The sequence below is a fragment of the Podarcis raffonei genome, chromosome 2 (genome assembly GCF_027172205.1).
Source record: "Podarcis raffonei isolate rPodRaf1 chromosome 2, rPodRaf1.pri, whole genome shotgun sequence".
Classification (NCBI taxonomy): Eukaryota; Metazoa; Chordata; class Lepidosauria; order Squamata; family Lacertidae; genus Podarcis; species Podarcis raffonei.
The window spans coordinates 120,526,169-120,552,467 of NC_070603.1; the positions used below are offsets into that span (position 1 = coordinate 120,526,169).

Consider the following 26,299-nt stretch of genomic DNA (forward strand, 5'->3'; position numbering starts at 1 on the left):
TCTCAACACCAGTTCTCAGGGCACATCTTCTCCCTTGCGACGCTACTGAGTGAAACTCAGGGAAAGAGAACAAACACTGAGTTGTGAGGAGTTGTTTTTATAATCTATAAAACACCTAGATTGTAGTAAAAAACACACCAACAGAAGACAAAGGAAAAAGCTCCCAACTACAACATGAGATGTTTCAACTCTCGCTATGTTTTTTGATATTCGGGCTGCGCACGCAAATCTGTGTTTGTGTGGCCTTGGTTTTTTTGATATCTGCACATGTGCACCTTTAACATTTTTTCCTAACGCATTTACAAAAACAAATGGGATGTTAATCACAGAGTTTTGCAAGGCAGAAACACTTAACGGAGAAAATCCACCACCAAGCCCAATATTTACACTGAGACATGAACCCGTGTGCATAGAAAAATATTCAATCAAACAGATGGAGGGGCTGTGTGTTCATCTTCCATTTGCAGCCTGGAAATAACTCTGGCAGGGGTCTCCATTTTTTTTATGCCTTTAGGCACCTCTGGGATTTAGAGATAGGGGCATCAGTGTTATCATATAACAGTGGCTCTGGGGCATATCGTCTTTCAACAAAAGGCTTCCTTGCTCAAAATGAAAATTTCTAAGCCAGAAATGGACCATCTCCAGCTTGCATGAGAGCTGAATGAGACACATTTCGTTTTAACAAACAGCCATTAAGTTAAAGGTCCCTTAGCTGCAAACCAACCCTTAAAATCACAGATCCAGCGCCGATCAACACCGTCACTGACAGAGACATTGCTTATAATACAGTGGTTGTTCCGGGGGGAAGACCCCCTATAATAATAATCTGGTTCCATACTGATCCATGTCTCAGATCCCAATTGTTTTGCTATGACAGTGCTGGCAAGCACCAGATCTGTGACTTTTGCATGTGGAGAACATGGACAGAGAGGAAGAAAGCACCCAATTGCATAGAAAACACACACAGCAAGAGACCACCACCCACATTTAGACTGTGCATTTCTGTGGGGTAAAGATCTGATCCAGTAGAATTAAAACCCACCCTCCTTTCTGTTGGTTTAGGAAGTTGTCTACTTCTTCTGCCTCATTATCTTTTTTGCATAACTTTTCATAATATTTTAAAAAAATTTGTATTATTACTTTTGGATCACCTATAATTTTCTCTCCTATTTTTATTCTACTTATTTGTCTTTGATTTTGCCTCTTTCTCAATTGCCACGCCAGGTATTTTCCTGGTTTACTGGCAAACTCAAAATTATTTTGTTGCCACATTTTCACATTCCACTCTACTTCCTGTTCTATTTTGCACATATATTCTGTCTGCAGTAGCCTAATTTCTTTTTTAATTACCGTATTTTTTGCTCTATAAGACTCACTTTTTCCCTCCTAAAAAGTAAGGGGAAATGTGTGTGCGTCTTATGGAGCGAATGCAGGCTGCGCAGCTATCCCAGAAGCCAGAACAGCAAGAGGGATTGCTGCTTTCGCTGCACAGCGATCCCTCTTGTTGTTCTGGCTTCTGAGATTCAGAATATTTTTTTTCTTGTTTTCCTCCTCCAAAAACTAGGTGCGTCTTGTGGTCTGGTGCGTCTTATAGAGCGAAAAATACGGTATATCATTATTTGGTTGTTTGATTTGCTCTTTTTCCCTTATTTCTTCCATTAATTTTGTTTTTTTCCTTTTCGCTTTCCTTTTTTATTCTTATGCCTTGTTTTATGAAATATCCCCTGATCACTGCTTTACCAGCATCCCAGAGTGCCCTTACGTCATCAACTTGATTTTTATTCAATTCAAAGTATTCTTTTAATGCATTTTTAGCTAGAGACTGTGTTGATGTCTATACTCTGTCTTCCTTTTTTGTCTTCCCCCTTTCCCCTCCTCCCAATACGCATACACCTGAGCAGGCATGGGAGCCTTGATTATATCATCCTCCAGATAGTGAGGCCCCCCAACATGTCCCAAAATCCATTACCAGGAGGCACCGCATTTTGGAAATGCCCTTGGGCAGATCCTTTGGCCAGCGCCGACCACACATAGGAGCTGAATGCTCCCACATGGAAGCATCACTACGTGCTCAGGAGAGGAAGGATGGATGGGGAGGGCAGAGGGGAGCAGCGGTGATTTCAAATTTTGTATTAGAAAAGGAGCAAAGCTAAAAGAAAATGCTTCAGTTCCCTTGTTGCCGTTGCTCAGGATAGGTACAGTATGTTGCTCCCTGCTTAGCGTTCATTTATACAGTGCATGTCCGATGTGGGTCCTCACAATCAAACTCCTGTTTCATGTGGGATACAAGATTTTGCTGCATATTCAAATTGCTTCTGTGAGTTCTCTGATGATACGTGAGGTTTATCTTATTATTGTAGTTATTTCCACACTCTAAGCACTTATATGATTTCACCGCTGTGTGAGTTCTTTGATGCAAATTCAGACCGGACCGTCTAGTGAAGCTCTTTCCGCACTCGGGGCATTGATATGGCTTCTCGCCGCTGTGACTTCTCTGATGCAGATTAAGGCTTGATCTTCTCGTGAAGCCGTTTCCGCATTCCAAGCAGGTATACGGTTTCTGCCCTGTATGAGCTGTCTGGTGAGCAGAGAGGCCTATCTTCTGCGTGAAGCCCTTTCCGCATTCCAAGCATTTGTATGGCTTCTCCCCAGTGTGAGTCCTTCGGTGAAAAGTGAGCCTGCTCTTCTCTTTAAAGCTCTTTCCACATTCGAGGCACTGATATGGTTTCTCTCCTGTGTGGATTCTCTGATGAGAAGTTAGGGTGCATCGGTGACTGAAGCTCTTCCCACATTCCATGCACTGATATGGCTTCTCCCCTGTGTGGATTCTCTGATGATAGGTGAGGCTCCCCTTATGGCTGAAGCTCTTTCCACACTCTAAGCACCGATATGGTTTCTCCCCTGTATGAGTTGTTTGATGAGCAGCGAGGCCTATCTTCCACGTAAAGCCCTTTCCACATTCCAGGCATTTATACGGTTTCTCCACCCTGTGGATTCTCTGATGAGAAGTCAGGGTGCAACGCTGACTGAAGCTCTTCCCGCATTCCACACACTGATATGGTTTCTCCCCTGTGTGAGTCGTTTGATGATAAGTGAAACTTATCTTATGCGTGAAGCTCTTTCCACATTCCAGACACTCAAACGGTTTCTCCCCTGTGTGGATTCTCTGATGAGAAGTAAGGCTACAACGTTGGCTGAAGCTCTTTCCACATTCCAGACACTGATACGGCTTCTCGCCCGTGTGGATTCTCTGGTGCAGAGTAAGATTTGTGCTTCGAATGAAACTTTTCCCACATTCCAAGCACTGATATGGCTTCTCCCCTGTGTGGATTCTTTGATGCAAAGTGAGGTTTGAACTTCTGATGAAGCTCTTCCCGCATTCCAAGCACTGGTATGGTTTTTCCCCTGTATGAATTCTTTGGTGGAAAGTTAGGTGTATCTTCTGGCTGAAGCCCTTTCCACATTCCAAGCACTTATATGGCTTCTCCCCTGTATGAATTCTTTTATGAGTCGTAAGATACATTTTCTGACTGAATGTCTTTCCGCATTCTCTGCACTGATATGGTTTCTCCCCAGTGTGGATTTGGCAATGAGCTTCAAATTCCAATTTCGGATACACACAGTATTTATCCTTTTCCTGTACTTTTTCTTCTTCTTCTATGATCACAATTTCAGGGTAGCCACTGCCCTGAGTAGCAGAGGATATATTCCACCTGTTCTGATCTGCTTCAGTCTTCTTTCTCAGTTGTTCCTCATTTCTATGTGTGTCCCTTCCTGTCGACATCCAACATACATCTCCCGTATTCCTGGCTTCCCATCTGTGGCCTGCAGTTGAGAAAGAACACCGGTTAGTACCTGAGTAAGACATGAAGCCTTAATAATAATAATAAATTTTATTTATATCCCACCCTCCCCAGCCAAGCCTTGGGGCGGCTAACACCAAGTATAAAAACAATTGATTGAAATACAACTTAAAAACAAGATTAAAATACAACATTAAAATGCAGCCTCATTTCAGTAGAAACTCAAATCAAAAAACTTTTTGGGGATGAAAACGTCAAATCTCCACCAAGGCCAACTATCCAGACTTGTCCTACATGGGCCAGAAAAAAGCCAGGGAAGTCCCCAAATAGGAATTTCACCACAGAAGGAAAAAGGAAAAGAGGGGGAGGGAATCAAGTTGATTCCAAGCCAAAGGCCAGGCGGAACAACTCTGTCTTACAGGCCCTGTGGAAAGAAATCAGATCCCACAGGGCCCTGGTCTCATGAGGCAGAGCGTTCCACCAGGCCGGAGCCAGAGTTGAAAAGGCCCTGGCTCTGGTTGAAGCTAATCTAACTTCCCTAGAGCCCGGAACCTCTAGGGTGTTGCTATTTGTGGACCTTAAGGTCCTCCGTGGGGCATACCAGGAGAGGTGGTCCAGTAGGTACGAGGGTCCTAGGCCGTGAAGGACTTTAAAAGTCAAAACCAGCACCTTAAATCTGACCCTGTACTCCACCGGGAGCCAGTGCAGCTTAAAAAGCACTGGGTGAATATGCTCCCATGGCAGAGACCCCGTGAGGAGCCTCGCTGCTGCATTCTGCACCCGCTGGAGTTTCTGGGACAGCTTCAAGGGCAGCCCCGCGTAGAGGGAATTACAGTAGTCAAGCCTGTATATATAAAAGCATTTATAAACCACTTCATATTTTCAAAAGATTCCAGTTTAGATGGGCTGCCCGTCAGTTACACATTTTACCATCTCTCGACTGTCCTTAAGAAAGCCTTACTGAGATAGGTGACGAGGCGATAATTCTCCTCCATGACATCCCTATGAAGAGCTTTCTGGTCAGGATCCAGGAGAGCCCACTCCTCCTCAGTGAAATACACAGACACAGCCTCAAAGGACCACGGACCCTGAAAGAGAAGAAAACATTTGTGTCTTGACAGAAATTAAGAACATCTGCTAGCAAAACCCAGAAGTCTCATCAGGGGAGAACGGCTGTGTATTATCTCACTGAAGTTAAACCTTCTGAGGAGGCCTTCACAGCCTTTCTCTCTCTCTCTCTCTCTCTCTCTCTCTCAACTTATACTTTTCAGGTATAATAATAATAATAATAATAATAATAATAATAATATACATCTCACCAATTTTACAATCATTTCGAAATTTCAAAACTTGACTTCCTTCCCCCTCTTTCTCATAGCTCTCAACTTTTCCCTTTTCTTGCAAGGAATCCTATTCGGAATAAGGGAATTTCCCTTAAAAAAAGGGAAACGTTGACAACTATGCTCTTTCTGTGGTTCCTTAAATTTATTTTTTAATATCTTCTGCATATCCCAATTAACTTAATTTGCTCATTTATTAATCTACTTTAAATATATACTGCAGGTTATTACAATAATCCTGCCAACGTTCTTATCTGTTCGCAATATATCTGTAAGTGTTCAATAAACCATTTCCATTCTTTTATATAAAAAAAGTTTGTTATCTTGATTTCTTATTCTTCCGGTAAGTTTCGCCATTTCCGCATATTCAGTAAGTTTTTGTATCCGTTCTTCCTTTGCTGGGACTTCTTTCCATTTTTGGGCGAATAACATACAACTAATCCAGAATGCGGCAGCTAGACTGGTGACTGGGAGCAGCCGCAGAGACCACATAACACCGGTCTTGAAAGACCTACACTGGTTCCCAGTACGGTTCCAAGCACAATTCAAAGTGTTGGTGCTGACCTTTAAAGCCCTCAACAGCCTCGGTCCAGTATACCTGAAGGAGCGTCTCCACCCCCATCGTTCTACCCGGACGCTGAGGTCCAGCGCTGAGGGCCTTCTGGTGGTTCCGACACTGTGAGAAGCCAAGTTACAGGGAACCAGGCAGAGGGCCTTCTCGGTAGTGGCACCCGCCCTGTGGAACGCCCTCCCACCAGATGTCAAAGAGAAAAACAACTACCAGACTTTTAGAAGACATCTGAAGGCAGCCCTGTTTAGGGAAGCCTTTAATGTTTGATGTATTACAGTATTTTAATATTTTGTTGGAAGCCGCCCAGAGTGGCTGGGGAAGCCCAGCCAGATGGGCGGGGTATAAATAAATTATTATTATTATTATTATTATTATTATTATTATTATTATTATTATTACCGCTGTAGCAGCACACATAAATAAATTTCTATACAGTTTAGGTCGTTCTGTCTATAATTCCCAAAAGAAAAGCTTCTGGGTGGTTTTTTATTTTATTTTTTACGAACGTTATTTTAAACATCCTTTTCAATTCATTATAGAATCATAGAATCATAGAGTTGGAAGAGACCACAAGGGCCATCGAGTCCAACCCCCTGCCAAGCAGGAAACACCATCAGAGCACTCCTGACATATGGTTGTCAAGCCTCTGCTTAAAGACCTCCAAAGAAGGAGACTCCACCACACTCCTTGGCAGCAAATTCCACTGTCAAACAGCTCTTACTGCCAGGAAGTTCTTCCTAATGTTTAGGTGGAATCTTCTTTCTTGTAGTTTGGATCCATTGCTCCGTGTCCGCTTCTCTGGAGCAGCAGAAAACAACCTTTCTCCCTCCTCTATGTGACATCCTTTTATATATTTGAACATGGCTATCATATCACCCCTTAGCCTCCTCTTCTCCAGGCTAAACATGCCCAGCTCCCTTAGCCGTTCCTCATAAGGCATCGTTATACATCACCGCCTTTCTCTTGGGCAGCTTTGACAGAAGCAAAGTCGAGGAGGGAATTTCCATCAGGAGCAGAGAGATGAGAAGGCTCCTCCTTGACAATCTCCCCAAGGATTCTTACCTGATCGTTTGCAACAGCAACTGCTTCCCCTCCAATGCGAGGAAGGGACGGCTGAGGGGGTCTCGCCAGCATCATCCTGTCACCTGTGAGAGACAAAGATGGCAGGGAAGACCTCATCTCTCCAAGGTTTTAAGCCGGGGTCTTTCTGAGCCCTACCTGAGGACGCCCAACAATGAACCGGAGACCTTCTGCAGGTCACAGATGTTCTGCCGCTTTGGCGAAAGTCCTTCTCTTTTTTTTGTTTTTTAAGTTATTTTAATTCTTTTATTTCATTTATTTAACATAATTATTACAAAATATAAGCAAAACACTGCAAATACATACAGACATATACACTTCAGATAAGCACACATATTTAAAAAAAGAACAAAAGAGAAAAAAAGGAAGAAAAGAAAAAAGAAAGAGAAAAAACAAAGAGAAGAGGAAGAAACACTAGAAAAATCTCCCCCAAACCTATTCTACAAATATCTCAATAATAAAATTTCATTGATTGACTTCCATCGCTTACACTGCACTTCCTATATACATTTTAAGCAAGGTTGTATCTGTTATTCCGTATTTTTCCCATACAATCTCACACAAATATTCAAATCAATAAGTTTTCTAAATCTTTCATAAATATATTCTAAACACAACCAATACCTTACATTTAATCTTTGTCTACATAAATAATAGCTCAGTGGTAGAGCATTTGACTGCCAAAGCCCTTCTCAAAGGAGCGACAACATCTACAGTGGTGAAACATTTGCACAGAAATTGCACAGAAATTTTTGGGAGAGAAAAATACGATTTGCAAATGCCGTCAACCGAAATCTGCATTTCCAACAGCTACAAGGATGGTGACACGCCCTTGTATGCAAGAAGTGTCCTGTCCTGTGGATGTGTAAAAATAATAATAATTCATGGACGTAATGAGGAATAGAATCGAATCATAGAATTGGAAGGGCCCGCAAGGGTCACCTGCGGAGGGACATAATAATTATTATTCCTTCAGTTTATATCCCACCAATCTTCCCTAAGGGAGCCATGGGTGGCAAACATGTCGATAAAAATATCCTTAAAAACATTGCAAAGCTAGTTAAGAACAATCACATGCACTTTAAATAACTACCATCATCCACTAAGGAAATGTTTTTCAACCTTGGTTCTGCCAAGATTGATGGACTACAACCCCCATCATTCCCAGCTATCTTAGATGGGCTGGTCAGGGATGATGGGAGTTGTAGTCCAACATTTGGGGATCCAAGGTTGAAGAAGACTGCACTAGGGAAAGGATCCAAAGTGAGGTCCAAATGCAATAGAAGCCCTAAAACCATTTACACAAACACAACCACTAAAACAGCTGAAAACACAATGTCTTACAGAGACAGGCGACGAGAAGATAATTCTCCTCCATGACTTCTCTGTGCAGAGCTCTCTGGTCAGAATCCAGCAGAGCCCATTCCTCTGCTGTGAAATACACTGCCACGTCCTCAAAATAAATTCGGGCCTGAAAAGAAAAGGAAAACGTTGGCCCTTTTGCAAACAATGTCACAATTCTCTACTTGCAAAATCTGGAAGACTCAACAAGGAAAAGTGGTTGAAGTTTACAGCATGTTATTCCCTGAAGGAGAACTACTTGAAAATGATTTACAGGTGGTATTTGACTCTGAGTAGGCATGCGCGGGTGGCGGGTGGGATGCGGGTGGCGCTGTGGGTTAAACCACAGAGCCTAGGGCTTGCTGATCAGAAGGTCTGCGGTTCGAATCCCCGCGACGGGGTGAGCTCCCGTTGCTTGGTCCCTGCTCCTGCCAACCTAGCAGTTCAAAAGCATGCCAGCACAAGTAGATAAATAGGTACTGCTCTGGCGGGAAGGAAAACGGCGTTTCCATGCGCTGCTCTGGTTCGCCAGAAGCGGCTTAGTCATGCTGGCCACATGACCCGGACGATGTCTGCGGAAAACGCTGGCTCCCTCGGCCTGTAGAGCGAGATTAGCGCCGCAACTCCAGAGCCGTCCGTGACTGGACTTAACGGTCAGAGGTCCTTTACCTTTACCTTTACCTTTAGACATGCTAAGATGTAGAATATTGAATCAGACAAGCGAGATGCAAAGAGGTAGCGGGAACGTCCTTTCATATGTGGTGGACATGTAAAAGGGTAAAAGAGAATTGGGAAATAATTTATAATGAATTGAAAAAAACGTTTAAAAGCACTTTCCCCAAAAAATCAGAGTCCTTTCTGTTGGGGATAATTCAAATGGAAATGCCCAGATGTCAAAAAAGGTTATTTAAGTATGCCACTACTGCAGCCCGTGTTTGGTTAGCCCCAAAATGGAAAAGGAGCGAGGTCCCAGCCAAAGAAGAATGGCAACTTAAGCTGCCAGAATATGCGCAGCTCGCAGACGTAACACGTAGAATAAGAGAACAAAAAGAACATACGTTTAAAGAAGATTGGAAAATGTTTATTGAATATATGGGGGGAATTGTGTACAGTTGGAAACGTTGGCAACATTGAGATAAATTCAGCAGTGCAAATAAGTTTTGATGGAAGTAATAACAGAATACTGAATGCTTGAGTTTATATAAAATATGCAGGGATTTATGCTATGTAAAATGAACCACGGAAAGAGAGGAAGGGAAGTCAATGATATTTCAAGCTTGTTTAAATGAATCTTTTAAATTGTAAAACAGTAAATAAAAATTAAAGAGAGAGAGAGAGAAAGAGAGAGAGAGAGAAGTGTCTGGGTATTATTCTGCATGACTGTTCGAGCGGCATTCGCAGCCTCCTGGGTGGGCAGCTAGGAAGAAGTGATGAGATTCCTGCATTGCAGGGGGGGGTGGACTAGATCCTCGATCCAGTATACATGAAGGTGCGTCTCCACCCCCATCATTCAGCCCAGACACTGAGGCCCAGCTCTGAGGGCCTTCTGGTGGTTCCCTCGCTGCGAGAAGCCAAGTTACAGGGAACCAGGCAGAGGGCCTTCTTGGTGGTGGCACCCGACCTGTGGAACGCCCCCACCAGATGTCAAAGAGAACAACAACTACCAGCCTTTTAGAAGACATCTGAAGGCAGCCATGTTTAGGGAAGCTTTTAATGTTTGATGCATTACAGTGGTACCTCGGGTTACATACGCTTCAGGTTATATACGCTTCAGGTTACAGACTCGCTAACCCAGAAATAGTACCTCGGGTTAAGAACTTTGCTTCAGGATGAGAACAGAAATCATGTGGTGGCGGTGCGGCGGCAGCAGGAGGCCCCGTTAGCTAAAGTGGTGCTTCAGGTTAAGAACAGTTTCAGGTTAAGAACGGACCTCCGGAACGAATTAAGTACTTAACCTGAGGTACTGTATTTTAATATTTTGTTGGAAGCTGCCCAGAGTGGCTAGGGAGGCCCAGCCAGATGGGTGGGGTATAAATAAATTACTATTATTATTATTATTATTATTATTATTATTACCCTTGGGTCCCTTCCAACTCTAAGATGCTATGAATGTACAAGGAGGACAGAGAATCGTTCAGATGCAGGGAGATGAGCAGAGGCACTTGGCTTCCTCTTGGCAGCCTTCCCTGGGATGCTTCCACCTACCTGAAATGTCGCTTGTACAGGTTCTTCCGCTCCCCCATGAAGAAAAAACGCCCAAGGAGTTGTTGCTGACATTATTCCACCACCTGTGAGAGAGAAAGGTGATGGGAGGCCATTAGAGTGCACATTCATCTCAGAGGCTGCATGACAAATTTCTCTTTCCTTTTAATTTAATGCATTCTTTTGAAATTTCTAGGTCCGCGTTGACATCACAAAACGACACACCTGCCCTATGTATCTTGAACGTCCCTTTGCATTATGCAGTTTAGTTGTGCAAAACTACAGCTCATCCCATTTTTCCTCTTGTGAAGAAATCCAAGGGGTCGCAAAGGAAGGCCTTTCTGAGCTGGGGAAAAGTCTGAAAACCAGCATGCTGTCGTGCCCCATTTCGGGAAAACATCAAATGCATCTCACTGATTTACTGCGGGGCAGTCAAACTTCTCATGGGCCGCAAGAGAACTCTGACGTAGAACAAGGGGGCCACACACTTAATTAGATTTCCATATTGAAGACTGAAGCGTTCGCAATAGATTTAATATTATACAATCATACCTCAGGTTACGTCTGCTTCATGTTACGTTCTTCCAGGTTACGTCCTGCGACGACCCAGAAGTATCGGAAAGGGTTACTTCCGGGTTTCGCCACTCGCACATGCGCAGAAGTGCAAAATGACATCATGCGCATGTGAGGAAGCGGTGAATCGCAACCCGCGGGTTGAACTCTTTTCATGTTGCGAACGGGCCTCCGGAACAGATCCCGTTCACAACCAGAGGTACCACTGTATATGTAATATTTAACACACAGTTAATAGATTTACTGGGTGGGACGTGGGTGGCGCTGTGGGTTAAACCTCAGCACCTAGGACTTGCTGATTGCATGGTCGGTGGTTCGAATCCCCGCGGCGGGGTGCGCTCCCGCTGCTCAGTCCCAGCGCCTGCCAACCTAGCAGTTCGAAAGCACCCCCGGGGGGAAGTAGATAAATAGGGACCGCTTACTAGCGGGAAGGTAAACGGCGTTTCCGTGTGCGGCTCTAGCTCGCCAGAGTAGCTTCGTCACGTTGGCCACGTGACCCGGAAGTGTCTGCGGACAGCGCTGGCTCCTGGCCTCTAGAGTGAGATGAGCGCACAACCCTAGAGTCTGTCAAGACTGGCCCATACGGGCAGGGGTACCTTTACCTTTACCTTTAATAGATTTACTAATTTTAAAAGTTTAATACGCAAATAAATTATGGGCTTTCGTTAACAGCGTGTGACACAAAAAATGAAATTTAAAGGCTTTAGGATGTTTTATTTCATGAACGTTGATGAGACCCTGCCAAAAGAGGCCTCCTGGGCCAGACCTACCCTTGATTTCTTGCATGATCAATACAAAATGATCAATTTAAAACTTACCCAGTGAGGTGTCACCTAAGTCACTCTCTGGCACAGACTGCCTGTGTAGGTGACTGTCTCTGGCGTCTGAGGGAAGCTTCCCTACTCTGTGGAAATCTGTGAAATGGGAGTGCCTGATCACCTCGTCTGTCTCCTGAGAAATCTCTATGTGGGATGAGAAGCTATAGTTAGAACTGGATATGGAACAACTGATTGGTTCAAAATTGGGAAAGGAGTACGACAAGGCTGTATTTTGTCTCCCTGCTTATTTAATTTATATGCAGAATTCATCATGTGAAAGGCTGGGCTGGATGAATCCCAAGCTGGAATTAAGATTGCCGGAAGAAATATCAACAACCTCAGATATGTAGATGGCACAACCTTGATGGCAGAAAGTGAGGAGGAATTAAAGAACCTTTTAATGAGGGTGAAAGAGGAGAGCGCAAAATATGGTCTGAAGCTCAACATCAAAAAAACGAAGATCATGGCCACTGGTCCCATCACCTCCTGGCCAATAGAAGGGGAAGAAATGGAGGCAGTGAGAGATTTTACTTTATTGGGCTCCATGATCACTGCAGATGGTGACAGCAGCCACGAAATTAAAAGACGCCTGCTTCTTGGGAGAAGGGCAATGACAGGCCTGGACAGCATCTTGAGAAGTAGAGACGTCATCTTGCCTACAAAGGTCCATATAGTTAAAGCCATGGTTTTCCCAGTAGTGATGTATGGAAGTGAGAGCTGGACCATAAAGAAGGCTGATCGCCGAAGAATTGATGCTTTTGAATTATGGTGCTGGAGAAGACTCTTGAGAGTCCCATGGACTGCAAGAAGATCAAACGCATCCATTCTTAAGGAAATCAGCCCTGAGTGCTCACTGGAAGGACAGATCGTGAAGCTGAGGCTCCAGTACTTTCTCCACCTCATGAGAAGAGAAGACTCCCTGGAGAAGACACTGATGCTGGGAAAGATGGAGGGCACAAGGAGAAGGGGGCGACAGAGGACGAGATGGTTGGATAGTGTTTTCGAGGTTACCAGCATGAGTTTGACCAAACTGCGGGAGGTAGTGGAGGACAGAGGTGCCTGGTGTGCTCTGGTCCATGGGGTCACGAAGAGTCGGACACGACTAAACGACTAAACAACAACAAAAACTGCTCTGCCTGACTCAGGAGGAAACTTTTAGTCAAGGCCCCCATCTGGGAACTGGACTCTGCGCCACATTCTCTGACCCAGTTCTCCATCTCCGCTGAAGGACAGCCAGGAACTGCTCCAAAATCACCAGGTCCAGGATCTGATTTTTCATGTGTTGCCCCGACTTGAAGACAGTGTATTAAGCTGTTGAAACCAACATTACTAATGAAGGTGCGTTTTCGCTCTCGTTGGGAACATTTTTAACGGTTCACGTAGATCAAAGTAACATCTCTTTGCTGCGTCCGAGTTCAGGTAGGCTGCTGCTGTATATGGAGGCTCCATTTCCCACACAACTGATCCCATTGCCCATTCGCTACATCCTTGCATCTCACTAACTACGACCCTTTGTCCATATCCTATTATTATACAGACACAATGTCTAGGCAGCGGTTCTCAGCCTGTGGGTCCCCAGATGTTGTTGGACTACAACTCCCCTCATCCCTGAGCTCTGGCCTTGCTAGATAGGGGTGATGGGAGTTGTAGTTCAACATCTGGGGACCCACAGGTTGAGAAAGGCTGGTCTAGAGGAAAACCCAACACGCCTCCATCCACCTGTGCTTCAATATTATATTCAGGCACAACACAGGCTACTCAATTTAATTTTAAAATGTGTTTAAAAAATCAGGTTTAAAAAACAACCACCATCAAATCATAAAACACCAGCAACTGGTTGGTCACTGTGAGAACAGGATTCTGGGCCAGATGGCACCATTGGCCTGATCCTGCATTGTCCTTTTTATAGAACGCTAGCGCAATGGTTGCCATTAATTTGATGCTTGATTTTAGAATGAATTGGTTTTAGAATGAATTGATTGTGATTTTATGTAAACTGTGTTACTTTTACTGTTGTTAGCCACTCTGAGCCATAGCTGTCAACTTTCCCCTTTTCTTGCGAGGAATCCTATTCGTAATAAGGGAATTTCCCTTTTAAAAAAGGGTAAAGTTGCCAGCTATGCTCCGAGCCCAGCTTCAGCTGGGGAGGGCGGAATATAAATAAAATTTTATTTTTTTATTATTATGATGCACCACGGGGTCCCTCCCAGCTCTACATTTCCATGACCGAAGGTCCCCTCAGTGTGTCTCTTGCAAAGTCTGCAAGTGCCCCCCCCCACCTCGCAGAAAAAAAGCAAAGGATCCTTTTCTCCTGGTTTTGCAGAGAGGAGGCAGGGAAGGCAAGGAAAGCCAGCAGCGCTCCCTGGGATCTCTAGCGGAGAAACGGATCTTACCCAGTAGATCCCGGGGCGAAAGGGGGCGAGGGTCTCACTTTCTCCCAGTTGCAACCTAGCATTCGGCTGATACCCCAACCCAAAATTGCAACCCCATCCCAGGGAGGGGGGGTTCTCCTCGCATCTTCCTCCCTGCGACCCTGTGGATCCCCTCCAGCCCAATACACAAAGGGGTCGGGGGTGGGGTGTCTCACCGGATCTGGCCTCGGATGCAGCGCCGGGAGAGGACACCGGGGGGTGCAGATCAGCCGCTTCCCTCCACGTGAGGAGCCGGGCAGGAAAAGGACTGGGAGGCGGAGAGAAACTCCTCCCCCGATGGCTTTCCTCTCTAGCAACGGAAGCTCCGTTCATCTTAACCCTTGGAAAATCGAGCAGCAAACACACACACACACAAATCCCCTCTATTAATATTAGTATTAGGCAGAAACATGCATGGGAGACCTTAACACGGGGGAAATGGAAAGGGAGCTGGCCGTGCAATCAGACTCTCCGGGTCCTGGGTTCGAATCCTGGATTTGCAGCGGGTTGGGCCAGATGACCGCTAGCGATCCCTTCCCACTCTGCCAGCCTGTGATTCTGTGAAGTCGCATTTCCCCCTCCTTCTCTGGCGCAGAGAGAAATGATCAGATCTCTTCGGAGAAACAAAGTGAAATATACTCAGAGTCGCAAAGTGATTTCATGCTCTTTATTCAGCTCATAGTGGTGAGGAGGAATGAAAAGAATGTCCCCTCAAAGTATCTGCTTTATATACATTATTTACACAATGGGCTGCACATGATTGGCTAATTCCGGAATTCTACTGTAAGCCAATCAGGTTGTGGATTCACTTCTATCTGGAGCATGATTGGGTAGTTCCTGCCAACCAATCATACTGCTGCATTGTTCTAGGACCAATCAGACTGCTGCCTTTTGGATCCTATTGTTCTAGGACCAATCAGACTGCTGCAGTTTGGATCCTATTCAACTCAGTACATAACACAAAGCGACATTTGGTGGGTGGGATCGGGCTAGCTAGGAAGAGAAGGAGGTGGAGAGGAGGGGGACTTGATTTATTTGGGGCTGGGGGAGAGGAGAAAGGGACCAAAAACAAACACCCCCCACACTTTTGAGGCTTGGGGGTTTCTTCCTGCAGTTCAGACGCAAAGTGGGGCCCAAAGTGCATCTTGCGACCTCCTTGCAAGCCCCCCAAACTCTCTCTTCCCCCCTGTTTCTGCCGGACTATAGATGCCCCTCTACTGCTTTGATCGATGGAACTGCCACCGTTATTGGTGCCACGTGGTACCTGTAAAAAAATCGGTCTTTTATTGGCGTGGCGGCAGCTAGACTTTGGAACTCGCTGCCTCTTGAATCCACAGGGATGGGGGTTCGATCTGGGGTGGGGAGGGTCCCTGGCATTTGCCCCCCGTGCGATGGAAATCAGCAGCAGGGGAAAACTCAGGAGGAGGAGGAAAATGTGGCTTCCTTTCCCAGCTCTGCAATTTTTAGATCGGTGGAATAACCTTTAGAAGGCATCGGAAAGTAGCCCTGTGAAGGTGGTTGTTTTTTTTTAATGCAATGTTATATTATGTGTTTTTTATATATAATAATTTTTCTTAGTTTTCGATTACAGTCCAATAATTGTTGTTGTTTGGGCGAGTCCGACTCTTCGTGACCCCATGGACCAGAGCACGCCAGGCACTCCTGTCTTCCCGGCATTTCGTCAAATTCATGTTGGAGTCCAATAATAGCCTCATTATAACAATGCCAAATTATAATACAATAACTAATACCAATTATTCAAATGGTATGGTGGTTTTCTTTATTTCTGCGTTCCAAAATCTTATTAATTTCAGTTACATTCCGGTCAAAATAATAATCCCTTATACAACAACTGCAATGTTAATAACTTGTATTTGCATTGACACATTAAATGATTTATAAAATTAGAAGCGAGGCGCTCAGACTGTATCCTTCTTCTTCCTGTGTGTGGCAATTATTCCGCCCATGGTGTGTCTTCCTGTCCTTGTAAAATTTGTTTACAGTGGTACCTTGGTTCTCAAACACCTTGGTACTAAAACAACTTGGAACCCAAACACTGCAAACCCGGGAGTGTTCCGGTTTGCAAACTTTTTTCAGAAGCTGAACATGCTTCGTTTTGAGTGTTGCCACACTTCCGTTTTGAGTGATACGCTGAGGTCTGTCTGTTTTTGCTATTTATTTTGCATTTTTGTTTTCCTTGGATGGAGGTAGCAAATTTTGCCTCTGGATCCGCCCCCAATATTGTCTTGAATGGAAAGAGGCTCCCAGGTGGGGGAAAAAGCTTCTCCAGCCTCTACAGTGGTACCTTGGTTCTCAAACGCCTTGGTACTCCAACAACTTGGAACCCAAACACCGCAAACCCGGAAGTAAGTGTTCCAGTTTGCAAACTTTTTGGGGAAGCCAAATGTGCTCCGTTTTGAGTGCCTTGACTCAATTGTGAGTGTTACGCTTCTGTTTTGAGTGTTACGCTGAGGTCTGTCTGTGTTTGCTATTAATTTTGCATTTTTGTTTTTGCGGCTCTTTTTGTTTTGTTTTTGTGACTGTGTGGAACCCAGTTCAGCTACCGACTGATTGATCGTGTGATTGCAGTACATTGTTTATTGCTTTCATTTTATGGATCAATGGTCTCGTTAGATGGTAAAATTCATGTTCAATTGCTGTTTTAGGGGTTGTTTTCAGAAGTCTGGGACGGATTAATCCATTTTGCATTACTTTCTATGGGAAAGCGCGCCTTGGTTTTGGAATGCTTTGGTTTGGGAACAGACCTCCGGAATGGATTAAGTTTGAGAACCAAGGTCCCAATGTATATTAATCCTAAGGGTAATCCCCATTCACCTCCCCTTAACAAGGCTTTGGGATTTTGCTTGTAGGCCGGTCTATTTTGATATTTGCAAGGAAGCATTTCGCCCCCTCTCCCTCTCAGGACTCAGTTTCACTGAAGAGGAATGGGCTCTGCTGGGTCCTGACCAGAGAGCCCTGAACAGCCAAATTATGAAGATTTGCAGGATCGTGTCCTCTCTCGGTAAGGTTCCCTTTTACTCTGCTTGATGATAATATATTTTCAGAAATGCAAGTAAATTAACTGGCAATACTCAACGGGTTTACCACCTGTGTGTCAGCATCACAAGTCTTATTATTTTGGTCCAGCGAGATTTATCTATTTGTGTACATCTTCCGTCTATCTCTTTCTATAGCTCTGCTTCTGTTTATCTACCGTTTTCCCATTTAACAAAAATCCACAGGAGGATTAACCCTGGTCAGATGCCAGTAGAAAAAGTAACAATTATTCTCATATTATTTGTAACAATGATTTATTGATTGCCTTAAATATGATTGTCTTCTATGGCGAAACTTACCAGAAGAATAAGAAATCAAGTTAACATTTTTTAAAAATAAAAGAATGGAAATGGTTTATTGAATATTTACAGATAAATTGTAAACAGATAAAAACATTGGTATGATTATTATAATTACCTGCAGTTTCATACGAGTATATATTTAAAGATGAATAAATGAGCAAATTGTTAATTTGGATATGCAGAAGATATTAAAAATAAATTTAAGGAACGGCAGAAAGAGGGGGAAGTCAAACCTTGAAATATCAAAATGATTGTAAAATTAGTGAAATGTATAAATGTGAAAAGTACCGTATTTTTCGCCCTATAGGACGCACTTTTCCCCCTCCAAAAATGAAGGGGAAATGTGTGTGCATCCTATGGGGCGAATGTAGGCTTTCGCTGAAGCCTGGAGAGCGAGAGGGGTCGGTGCGCACCGACCCCTCTCGCTCTCCAGGCTTCAGGAAGCTATCCGCAAGCCAGGCTCCCACTGTTTGTGCAGAGCTGCCTGCACCCCGAAGCCCGGGCGCGCTGAGCAGTGGCGCCCGGGCTTCGGGTAGCTCTCCGCGGTTGGCGGTTTGAATCTGTGCAACGGAGTGAGCTCCCGTTGCTCTGCCCCAGCTCTTGCCAACCTAGTAGTTCGAAAGCACGCCAGTGCAAGTAGGTAAACAGGTACCACTGTGGCAGGAAGGCTAACGGTGTTTCCATGAGTTCTGGTTTCCGTCACGGTGTTCCATTGCGCCAGAAGCGGTTTAGTCCTGCTGGCCACGAGCCAGAAAGCTGTGGACAAACACCAGCTCCCTCAGCCTGGAAGCAAGATGAGTGCTGCAACCCCATAGTCGCCTTTGACTGGACTTAACTGTCCAGGGGTCCTTTACCTTTGTCACACAAGCCACCTGGCTATTGTGTTCTGCACCAGCTACAGCCTGTGGCCCAACCTTCAATGGTATCTCTTTGTACGGTAAATCTAACCATGAGAGATGTGAACAGATCCCATTATTTTTTTCCAGTGTAGGTGGGACTCATGAGGGTTTTTTAAAATTTTCATAAAGATTTTATTTTTGTAAAGATTTTTCTGTTTCATTTTATGATGTACAAGAAACAGAGATAGCAGCTATAACTAGTGATCAGACGGGATTACTATGAGGAATGATATGCATCAAGCCATTGTGTCTGCGATGAAAGCATTGCGTTGACTGGGTTTGATTCATTGACAATAATTTCTGATCAAATCCCACAAGCCTCTGCATCTACGCCGTTTTTCTCTACTGCCTTTTCTCTCTGTCTGACAAGCACGTATAAGCATTCTAGGACACAGGCCAGTTGCCGGTTGCTGCACCAGGCATCCTAGGCCATAAAGTTAATAGGTTACTTTGATGTAGTTTGTTAATCTTTAGATAGATCTTAGGGCCAGGAAGAGAGTTCAGGAGGAGAGTTCACAAAGAGATGGTGAATACTACCCTCCCTTCCTTCCTTCCTTCCTTCCTTCCTTTTTTTTAAAAAATAAAATAATATTTATTACTTTTAAACACTACAAACAAAAGAACAATACAATATAATACAAAAACACTACATAACCCTAACACATTAAACTAACAAAACAAAACAAAAACAAAAACAAACAAAACAATTTAAAACACCTCAAAGATTTTCAATACCTTATCTTTCATTCACTTATTTCAGCGACCTCCTCACACCTCCCTTTTTGTATTCCACTTCTGTTAATTATTTCAGCAATTCCTTTCCATCTTCCTCTGTTTTCTATCCTATAATTATCTTAACACATTCTAGCCTTATTTTTCCTTTAATATTCAAATAATCTATTTATACTTAATTCCTTATAACATTTCTGCTAAAGCCATATAACTTCATTCCAACATTCTTCTAACATTCATTAATTTTACAGTATTTCTATACATAGTCTTTAAACTTTTCCCAATCTTCTTCCACCGACTCTTCTCCCTGGTCTCGGATTTTGCCAGTCATTTCCACCAATTCCATATAGTCCATCAACTTCATCTGCCATTATCCAACACTTCAGTGTTTTCAAGAGGCGGCCATTCTCTCAACCAGCAAAAAACAGCTGGTTCACAACAAAATTTAAGGTCTGGCAGGGCAAATCCACCTCCTTCTTTGGCATCGGTCAATATTTTAAGTTTTACTCGAGGCTTCTTGCCCTGCCAAACAAATCTGAAAACATCCCTCTGCCACCTCCTGAAACAATCCATCCCATCCAGAACTTGCAATGTTTGAAACAAAAGCATCATCCCCGGCAACCAAGCAGCACTCATCCCCACCACAGCAGCTCGGCCCAACAGTAACAACTTCAAATTTATCCATATTTCCAGATCCCCCTTCACTTCGATCCAACGTCCTTCCTGAAACTCTGTCAAACTTCCTTTCTCCAATTCAGGTAGGGATCTGGTCCTCAAATTCATCTGTTTTCCTTTAGGTTCAATCATAGCAAGCGTAAACTTATGTTCATCAAATTGCCTCTGCAATTTGCCTCTGGGACTCTTTCTCCAGTTGTTGCTTTACCTTCAGCAACAACAACTTTCTCCCTGGCTTCATCCTCAGTTTGCCGTATCAAAGTAGATTCCTGTGTCAGTTTCTGTATTGGTATTCACCTTTTGTCCCAGATTATTTATACTTTCTACAATTAAGTCAATTTTAGTATTTGCAGCATCCGCTTTCACATTTGTCATGTCTGTTTTCTTGTGAAGCTGTTCCAGCGAATCGTTTATCTTCACTAATGCAGCCACTAAGGCCTCTTCTGTCGACATTCCTCTTGGTTTTGAGTATACTGGTGCAGAAGCAACAGCCATTTGCCATAACATTTAAAAGATTCAAGGTCAATCTCAGAGTCTCACAGGGGAGGTTCAAAACAGGAAGTCTGCCTTCCCCTTTTGTAAATAGATTGAAGCAATGAGGCTGCAAGCTGAAGTCTTGGAAAGCCTTTTGTAAAAGACTAAATTTCCATCGGTAAAGAACATTAACCCCCCCTTTGGAGGCAGGAGAAGAGGGGGGGAATTTGTAGACTGAGATGCCCGCGGGAGAGAGTGAAGAAAGTTAAAATACTGCCGCTCCGACCCTGGAAACGGGCTGCTAGCAGGACTGACGTCTTTTGGAATGTTCATTGACAGCGTTTAGAAAGTTCATTGACAGTTAGCTAAATAAGAGGATACATTGTTTTTACTGTCCCCGGCTGTTTAAAAAAAAAAAAGGAGTAAAAGTAACTGAAAATTGAAACTAACTTTGGATTATTGGAACTGTGTTTAAAAGAGGACATTACTGACTGATACAAATAGAAACTGTTTCCCCCTAGGGGAAGTTTTTGAAGTGGGTTGTTTCACAAGGCTGGGCTAGGGGAATTTCCAGCTGCAAGATAAAAAACTGTGAGACTCTGAGATTGAGCTTCCTTCCTTTACTGCTTGTTTATGACCTCTGGGTTTGCTGAATGCATTGCTCTAGTCCTGTTTTATTTACTCTCAGATATGTATGCATGCTCAGAGTAGTCTTTGTAGTTAACAGGATTTCTTCTGATCTGACTTTGTCTCACGTGGGGTTTTTTGAAATGCTCAGGGGAAATCTGATTGGTTCTTACAAACACTGTGTAAAAAGTTCTTTTGTCAATAAAACGACCTGGGCCAAGGGGGTGGGGGAGAGAATTATTATACGCACTCCTCCCAGAGTCTTGCTGGTCAAGCCTCGTGTGTATTTTATTAATCAGAGTCCAATCCTTCCTTGCTTTGGGAACGCTACATATAACAGCAGATGAAAATTAGGATATGAAAAGCAAAACTATAAAATAGGCACCTAGACTTGTACATGGGTTCAAACAGCACAGTCCAAGTGGATAATATTGGCATTATCTGATGATCAAGTATATCTCTGGACTTGCCAAGCTTGTGACAACAGTTGTCTAGCAGATGATGGTTCTGCTGTATATAGAATCATAGAACTGTAGTTATAAGGGACCCCAAGGGTCATCTAGTCCAACCCCCAGCAATGAAGTAACACGCCAACCCTTTCTAAGATGTTTCCCTTGTACGAGTTCTTTATTGTTTAGGAAGGGAGCCCCTGCCACTGAAGTTCTTTCCATACACCAAACATTTCTAAGATTTCCTCCCTGTATGAGTTCTTTGATGCGACTTAAGGGAGCTACTGCACCTGAAGCTTTTTCCACACTCCAAACATGTATACGGTTTCTCTCCTGTATGAGTTCTTTGATGCAACGTACGGGAGCTACTGCACCTGAAGTTCCTTCCACACTCTGAACATGTATACGGTTTCTCTCCTGTATGAGTTCGTTGATGCAATGTGAGTTGGCTACCGCGACAGAAGCTCTTGCCACACTCCAAACATTTATAAGGTTTCTCTCCCGTGTGCAATTTTTGATGCAAGTTAAGGCTGCAACTGTGGCTGAAGCTCTTTCCACACTCCAAACATGTATATCGTTTCTCCCCTATATGAATTCTTTCATGCGAGGAAAGGGAGTCAATGCGACTGAAGCTCTTGCCACATTCCCAGCATATATAAGGTTTGCTGCCTCGATGAGTTTGTTGATGTCTAGTAAGCGTATGGCTGTGAGTGAAGCTCATTCCACACTCCAAACACATATGCGGTTTCTCCCCTGTATGAGTTCTTTGATGCGACTTAAGGGTGCTACTTTGAGTGAAGCTCCTTCCACACTCTGAACATGTGTACGGTTTTAACCCTGTATGAGATCTTTGATGCGAGGTAAGGGCACCATTGTCACTGAAGCTCTTTCCACACTCTGAACATGTATACGGTTTCTCCCCTGTATGAGATCTTTGATGCCTAGTAAGCTGGCCACAACCACTGAAGCACTTTCCACACTCTGAACATTTATACGGTTTCTCTCCTGTATGAGTTCGTAGATGCAAGGTGAGGGAACTACTGCCACTGAAGCACTTTCCACACTCTGAACATTTATACGGTTTCTCTCCTGTATGAGTTCGTAGATGCAAGGTGAGGGAACTACTGCCACTGAAGCACTTTCCACACTCCAAGCATTTATACGGTTTCTCTCCTGTATGAGTTCGTTGATGCCTAGTAAGCTGGCCACATTGACTGAAGCTCTTTCCACACTCGGAACATATATATGGTTTCTCTCCTGTATGTACTCTTTGATGTAAAGTAAGAGTTGAGTGACTACCCAATCTCTTTCCACACACGGTGCATTCATGCTTTTTCTCCTCTCTAGAAATTTGATTTTCACCACCCTGAGACGTACAAGAGTCACCCTCCGGCTTCTGCTTTCGTCTCCCCTCTCGCCTGCTGCCTCCATCTTGAACCCTCAGATCCCTTTGCTCTTTGGATCCTTTCGGTGACACTTCTGATTGTTCCCCTTCTGCCAGCATCCCTTCAACATCTCCTGGTGGAATAAAAAGGGAAACTGATGAAATGCTAAAGGAGCATCTTCACCCCAATCATTCAGTCAGGACACAGAGATCCAGGTCCCAGGGCCTTGTGGCAGTTCCCTCACTGCATGAAGTGAAGTTACAGGGAACGAGGCAGAGGGCCTTCTTGGTAGTGGTGCCCACCCTGTGGAACGCCCTCCCGTCAGATGTCAAGGAAACAAACAACTATACAACTTTTAGAAGACAACTGGAGGCAGCCATGTAGAGGGAAGTTTTAAATGTTTTATTATGCTTTTATATTTGTTATATTGTTAGAAGCCAGCTAGAGTGGCTGGGGCAACCCAGTCAGATCCATGGGGTACAAATGATGAAAGTGTTAATATTGTATTATTATTTATTGAGTTTAAATACCACCCTACACCCGGAGGACTCAGCATGGTTCACAGAAAAGATCACATCATATATAATCAGTATAAAAACAACCCACTAACACGCCCCAAAAAAGCGCCACGTTTGAAAAAGACTATAGCATCTTAAAAAGCTGAGACATCACCTTGCCAACAAAGGTCCGTATAGTTAAAGCTATGGTTTTCCCAGTAGTGATGTATGGAAGTGAAAGCTGGACCATAAAGAAGGCTGATCGCCGAAGAATTGATGCTTTTGAATTATGGTGCTGGAGGAGACTCTTGAGAGTCCCATGGACTGCAAGAAGATCAAACCTATCCATTCTGAAGGAAATCAGCCCTGAGTGCTCATTGGAAGGACAGATCGTGAAGCTGAGGCTCCAATACTTTGGCCACCTCATGAGAAGAGAAGACTCTCTGGAAAAGACCCTGATGTTGGGAAAGATGGAGGGCACAAGGAGAAGGGGACGACAGAGGATGAGATGGTTGGACAGTGTTCTCGAAGCTACCAGCATGAGTTTGACCAAACTGCGAGAGGCAGTGGAAGACAGAAGTGCCTGGCGTGCTCTGGTCCCTTGGGTCACTAAGAGTCAGACACGACTAAACAACAACATAGGATGTCAAGCATATTAAGCAAAAACCTGGTTAAAAAGGAACATGTTTGCATGGCACCTAAAGGTGTATACCCCTTCATGGATCACTGCCTTGTCGTGGCAAAGGGGCTTGAATAACTCAGCTATGACCTATGCCTTGCAGGGCCACCTAAGACAGACAGGTCAGCCAAGAGTTTAGACTAAATGTGATCCACCTGGAGAAGAAACTGGCAACCCACTCCAGTATTCTGCCATGAATGCTCCATGGACATAAAAAAGGAGAAGCTTTGAGAGGAAAGTGAGTTTCCAAGGCATGCTCTGAATCATGGGGTCACGGAGAGTTGGACATGACTAAGACGACTAATCTGACCAAACTGCGGGAGGCAGTGGAAGACAGGAGTGCCTGGCATGCTCTGGTCCATGAGGTCACGAAGAGTCGGACACGACTATACAACAACAAAGACGACTAAACAAAAACAAATGTGTATAAGGAAGGCACCAGGTGAACTTCCCTGGGGAGAGCATTCCAGACAGACAGCCACTGGAGAGAAGGCCCTGTTCTCATGTTGCCACCCTCCGGACCACTTGAGGAGGAGGCCCACGAAGGAGGACCTCAGGATACGGCTAGGTTCATATGGAAAGAAGCAGCCCTTGAAGTATTGTGATCCTGAGCCATGTAAGGCTTTATAGGTCAAAACCAGCACCTTGAATTGAGCCCGGAAACTAACTGGTAGCCAGTGCAGTCAGACCAGGATGGGGGTAATATGCTCACCCGCCTTACTCCAGTGAGCAACCTGGCTGCTGAATTCTGCACTAGCTGAAGTTTCCAAACTGTCTTCAGAGGCAGCCCTACGTATAACACATATCTATATCTAACCTTGAAGTTACCAGAGCATGGACAACGGTAGATAGGCTATTCCTGTCCAGATAGGGGTGTAGCTGGGCTACCAGCCAAAGGTGATAGAAGGCACTCCAGGCCATCTGAGCCTCGAGCAACAGCAAAGGATCCACGATTACCCCCAAGCTACGAACCTGCTCCCTCAGAGGAAGTGTAACCACATCAAGAGCAGGCGACCTTCCAGCCATCTGCTCTAGGGAACCACCCACTAACTGAGCCTCACTCTTATCTGGATAGAGCTTCAATTTGTTGGCTTTCATCCAGTCCATTACCGAGGCAAGACACTGGCGGGAGAGGGTGCTCAGGGGTATTAGTAGTAGTAATAGTAATAGTATTAGCCTGTCTAAGTAAGGCCTCAGCCACACTTGTAATTTTAATGTGGACTTGAAGTTGCTTGTTCTCCTTTTTTTAACCTCTTCTGCCCAGAGCTCCTCTTGCAGAAACTGCTGTATTTAATTGAGAGACAAATGTTTTAAAATATGTGTGGTTTGCGGGGGGGGGTAATTGGGTTGATTTTGTTTATGTTTTGATTATGTACTTTGAGTTTTTATATTGCTATTTTATCCTGTGAACTGCCCTAAGGCCTGTGGGTATAGGGAGGTATACAATTTTAATAAACTATAATAAAATCAGGCCAGATAAAAATGATTACAAGTTCCAGGGGGGAGCCCCTGAAGAAGGTTTCCCAATGCTTAAGGGTTTGCCTTGACCCCAAGGCCTATGGAGAGACCAAGGAAGGTCCCCCACCTGCCCAAGTTGGCCTGCGGGGAGGAGAGGAGGAGAAAGATCTGCCCCTCCATTGGGAAAATATGTCCTACCCCCATACAAAGGGGGAAAGCCCTATAAATGCATTATTTTAGCGGAATTATATACAGAATGCATTAATTATGGGAAATATAAATATTTGGGGAAATATCCTTTGCAAAAGCGTGGGCATTAGGAGAAATCTGCACCAAAATGCTGAACAATTTTCAAGAGGTCTTTAAAAATAATAACATGTGAAAATCTGGATAAACTGACGACGAGAAAAAGGAGACGCAGAAAAAACTTACATTGAAACGGTTTGCCTAATTGGGTTTTTTTTAAAAAAAAAAAATCACTCCCCACACTCCCTCCAGCTGCACCCCCACTCTCTCCCCCTTTATAATATATAACGATATGACGCACCTCCAGCGCCTCCGCGAGGAAGGACAGCCGCCGCCATTTCCGGCATCCCGCCCCCCCCCCAAGCGGGACAGGAAGCGGAAGCTCCTTTTCTCCCGTCAGCCTTTTTTTCCTCCGCTCTAGGAATCTCAGTCTCGCCTCCGGAAAGCCCCCCTGGATCAGCTGCACGGGCGCCCTGCACCGTTTTCTAAACTGTTTTTAAAAATAAATATTTTTATTTTCAATTTTCAAAATAACATTTTCCAAATTTGCCATAAATGTCTTCCCCCCCGGCCCCCCTAGTTTCCCTCCAGCTGCACCCCCACTCTCTCCCCCTTTATAATATATAACAATATGACCCACCTCCAGCGCCTCCGCGAGGAAGGACAGCCGCCGCCATGTT

General features: G+C 44.3%; 2 protein-coding genes across 3 annotated transcripts in view; both read right to left on the reverse strand.

The window, feature by feature from the left end:
* LOC128408827 (uncharacterized) overlaps nucleotides 1-26,299 on the reverse strand; it is a 282,229-nt gene that overhangs the window by 51,035 nt on the left and 204,895 nt on the right. The gene's annotated exons all lie outside the window — the stretch shown is intronic.
* Nucleotides 1,637-26,005, reverse strand: LOC128409354 (zinc finger protein 850-like). Of its 2 annotated transcripts, XM_053379738.1 has the most exons (6): nucleotides 11,729-11,823; nucleotides 10,341-10,423; nucleotides 8,139-8,265; nucleotides 6,777-6,859; nucleotides 4,765-4,891; nucleotides 1,637-3,825 (listed from the first exon to the last, which is right to left on the reverse strand). In XM_053379738.1, exons 2-6 carry the CDS (start codon nucleotides 10,410-10,412, stop codon nucleotides 2,228-2,230), a joined length of 2,007 nt encoding a protein of 668 aa, XP_053235713.1. In that variant the 5' UTR covers nucleotides 10,413-10,423; nucleotides 11,729-11,823; the 3' UTR covers nucleotides 1,637-2,227. The 2 variants fall into 2 exon arrangements, with proteins under 2 accessions (XP_053235713.1, XP_053235714.1); XM_053379739.1 differs by lacking the exons at nucleotides 4,765-4,891; nucleotides 6,777-6,859; nucleotides 8,139-8,265; nucleotides 10,341-10,423; nucleotides 11,729-11,823 and adding exons at nucleotides 21,619-22,872; nucleotides 25,921-26,005 and having other exon boundaries at nucleotides 1,637-3,588.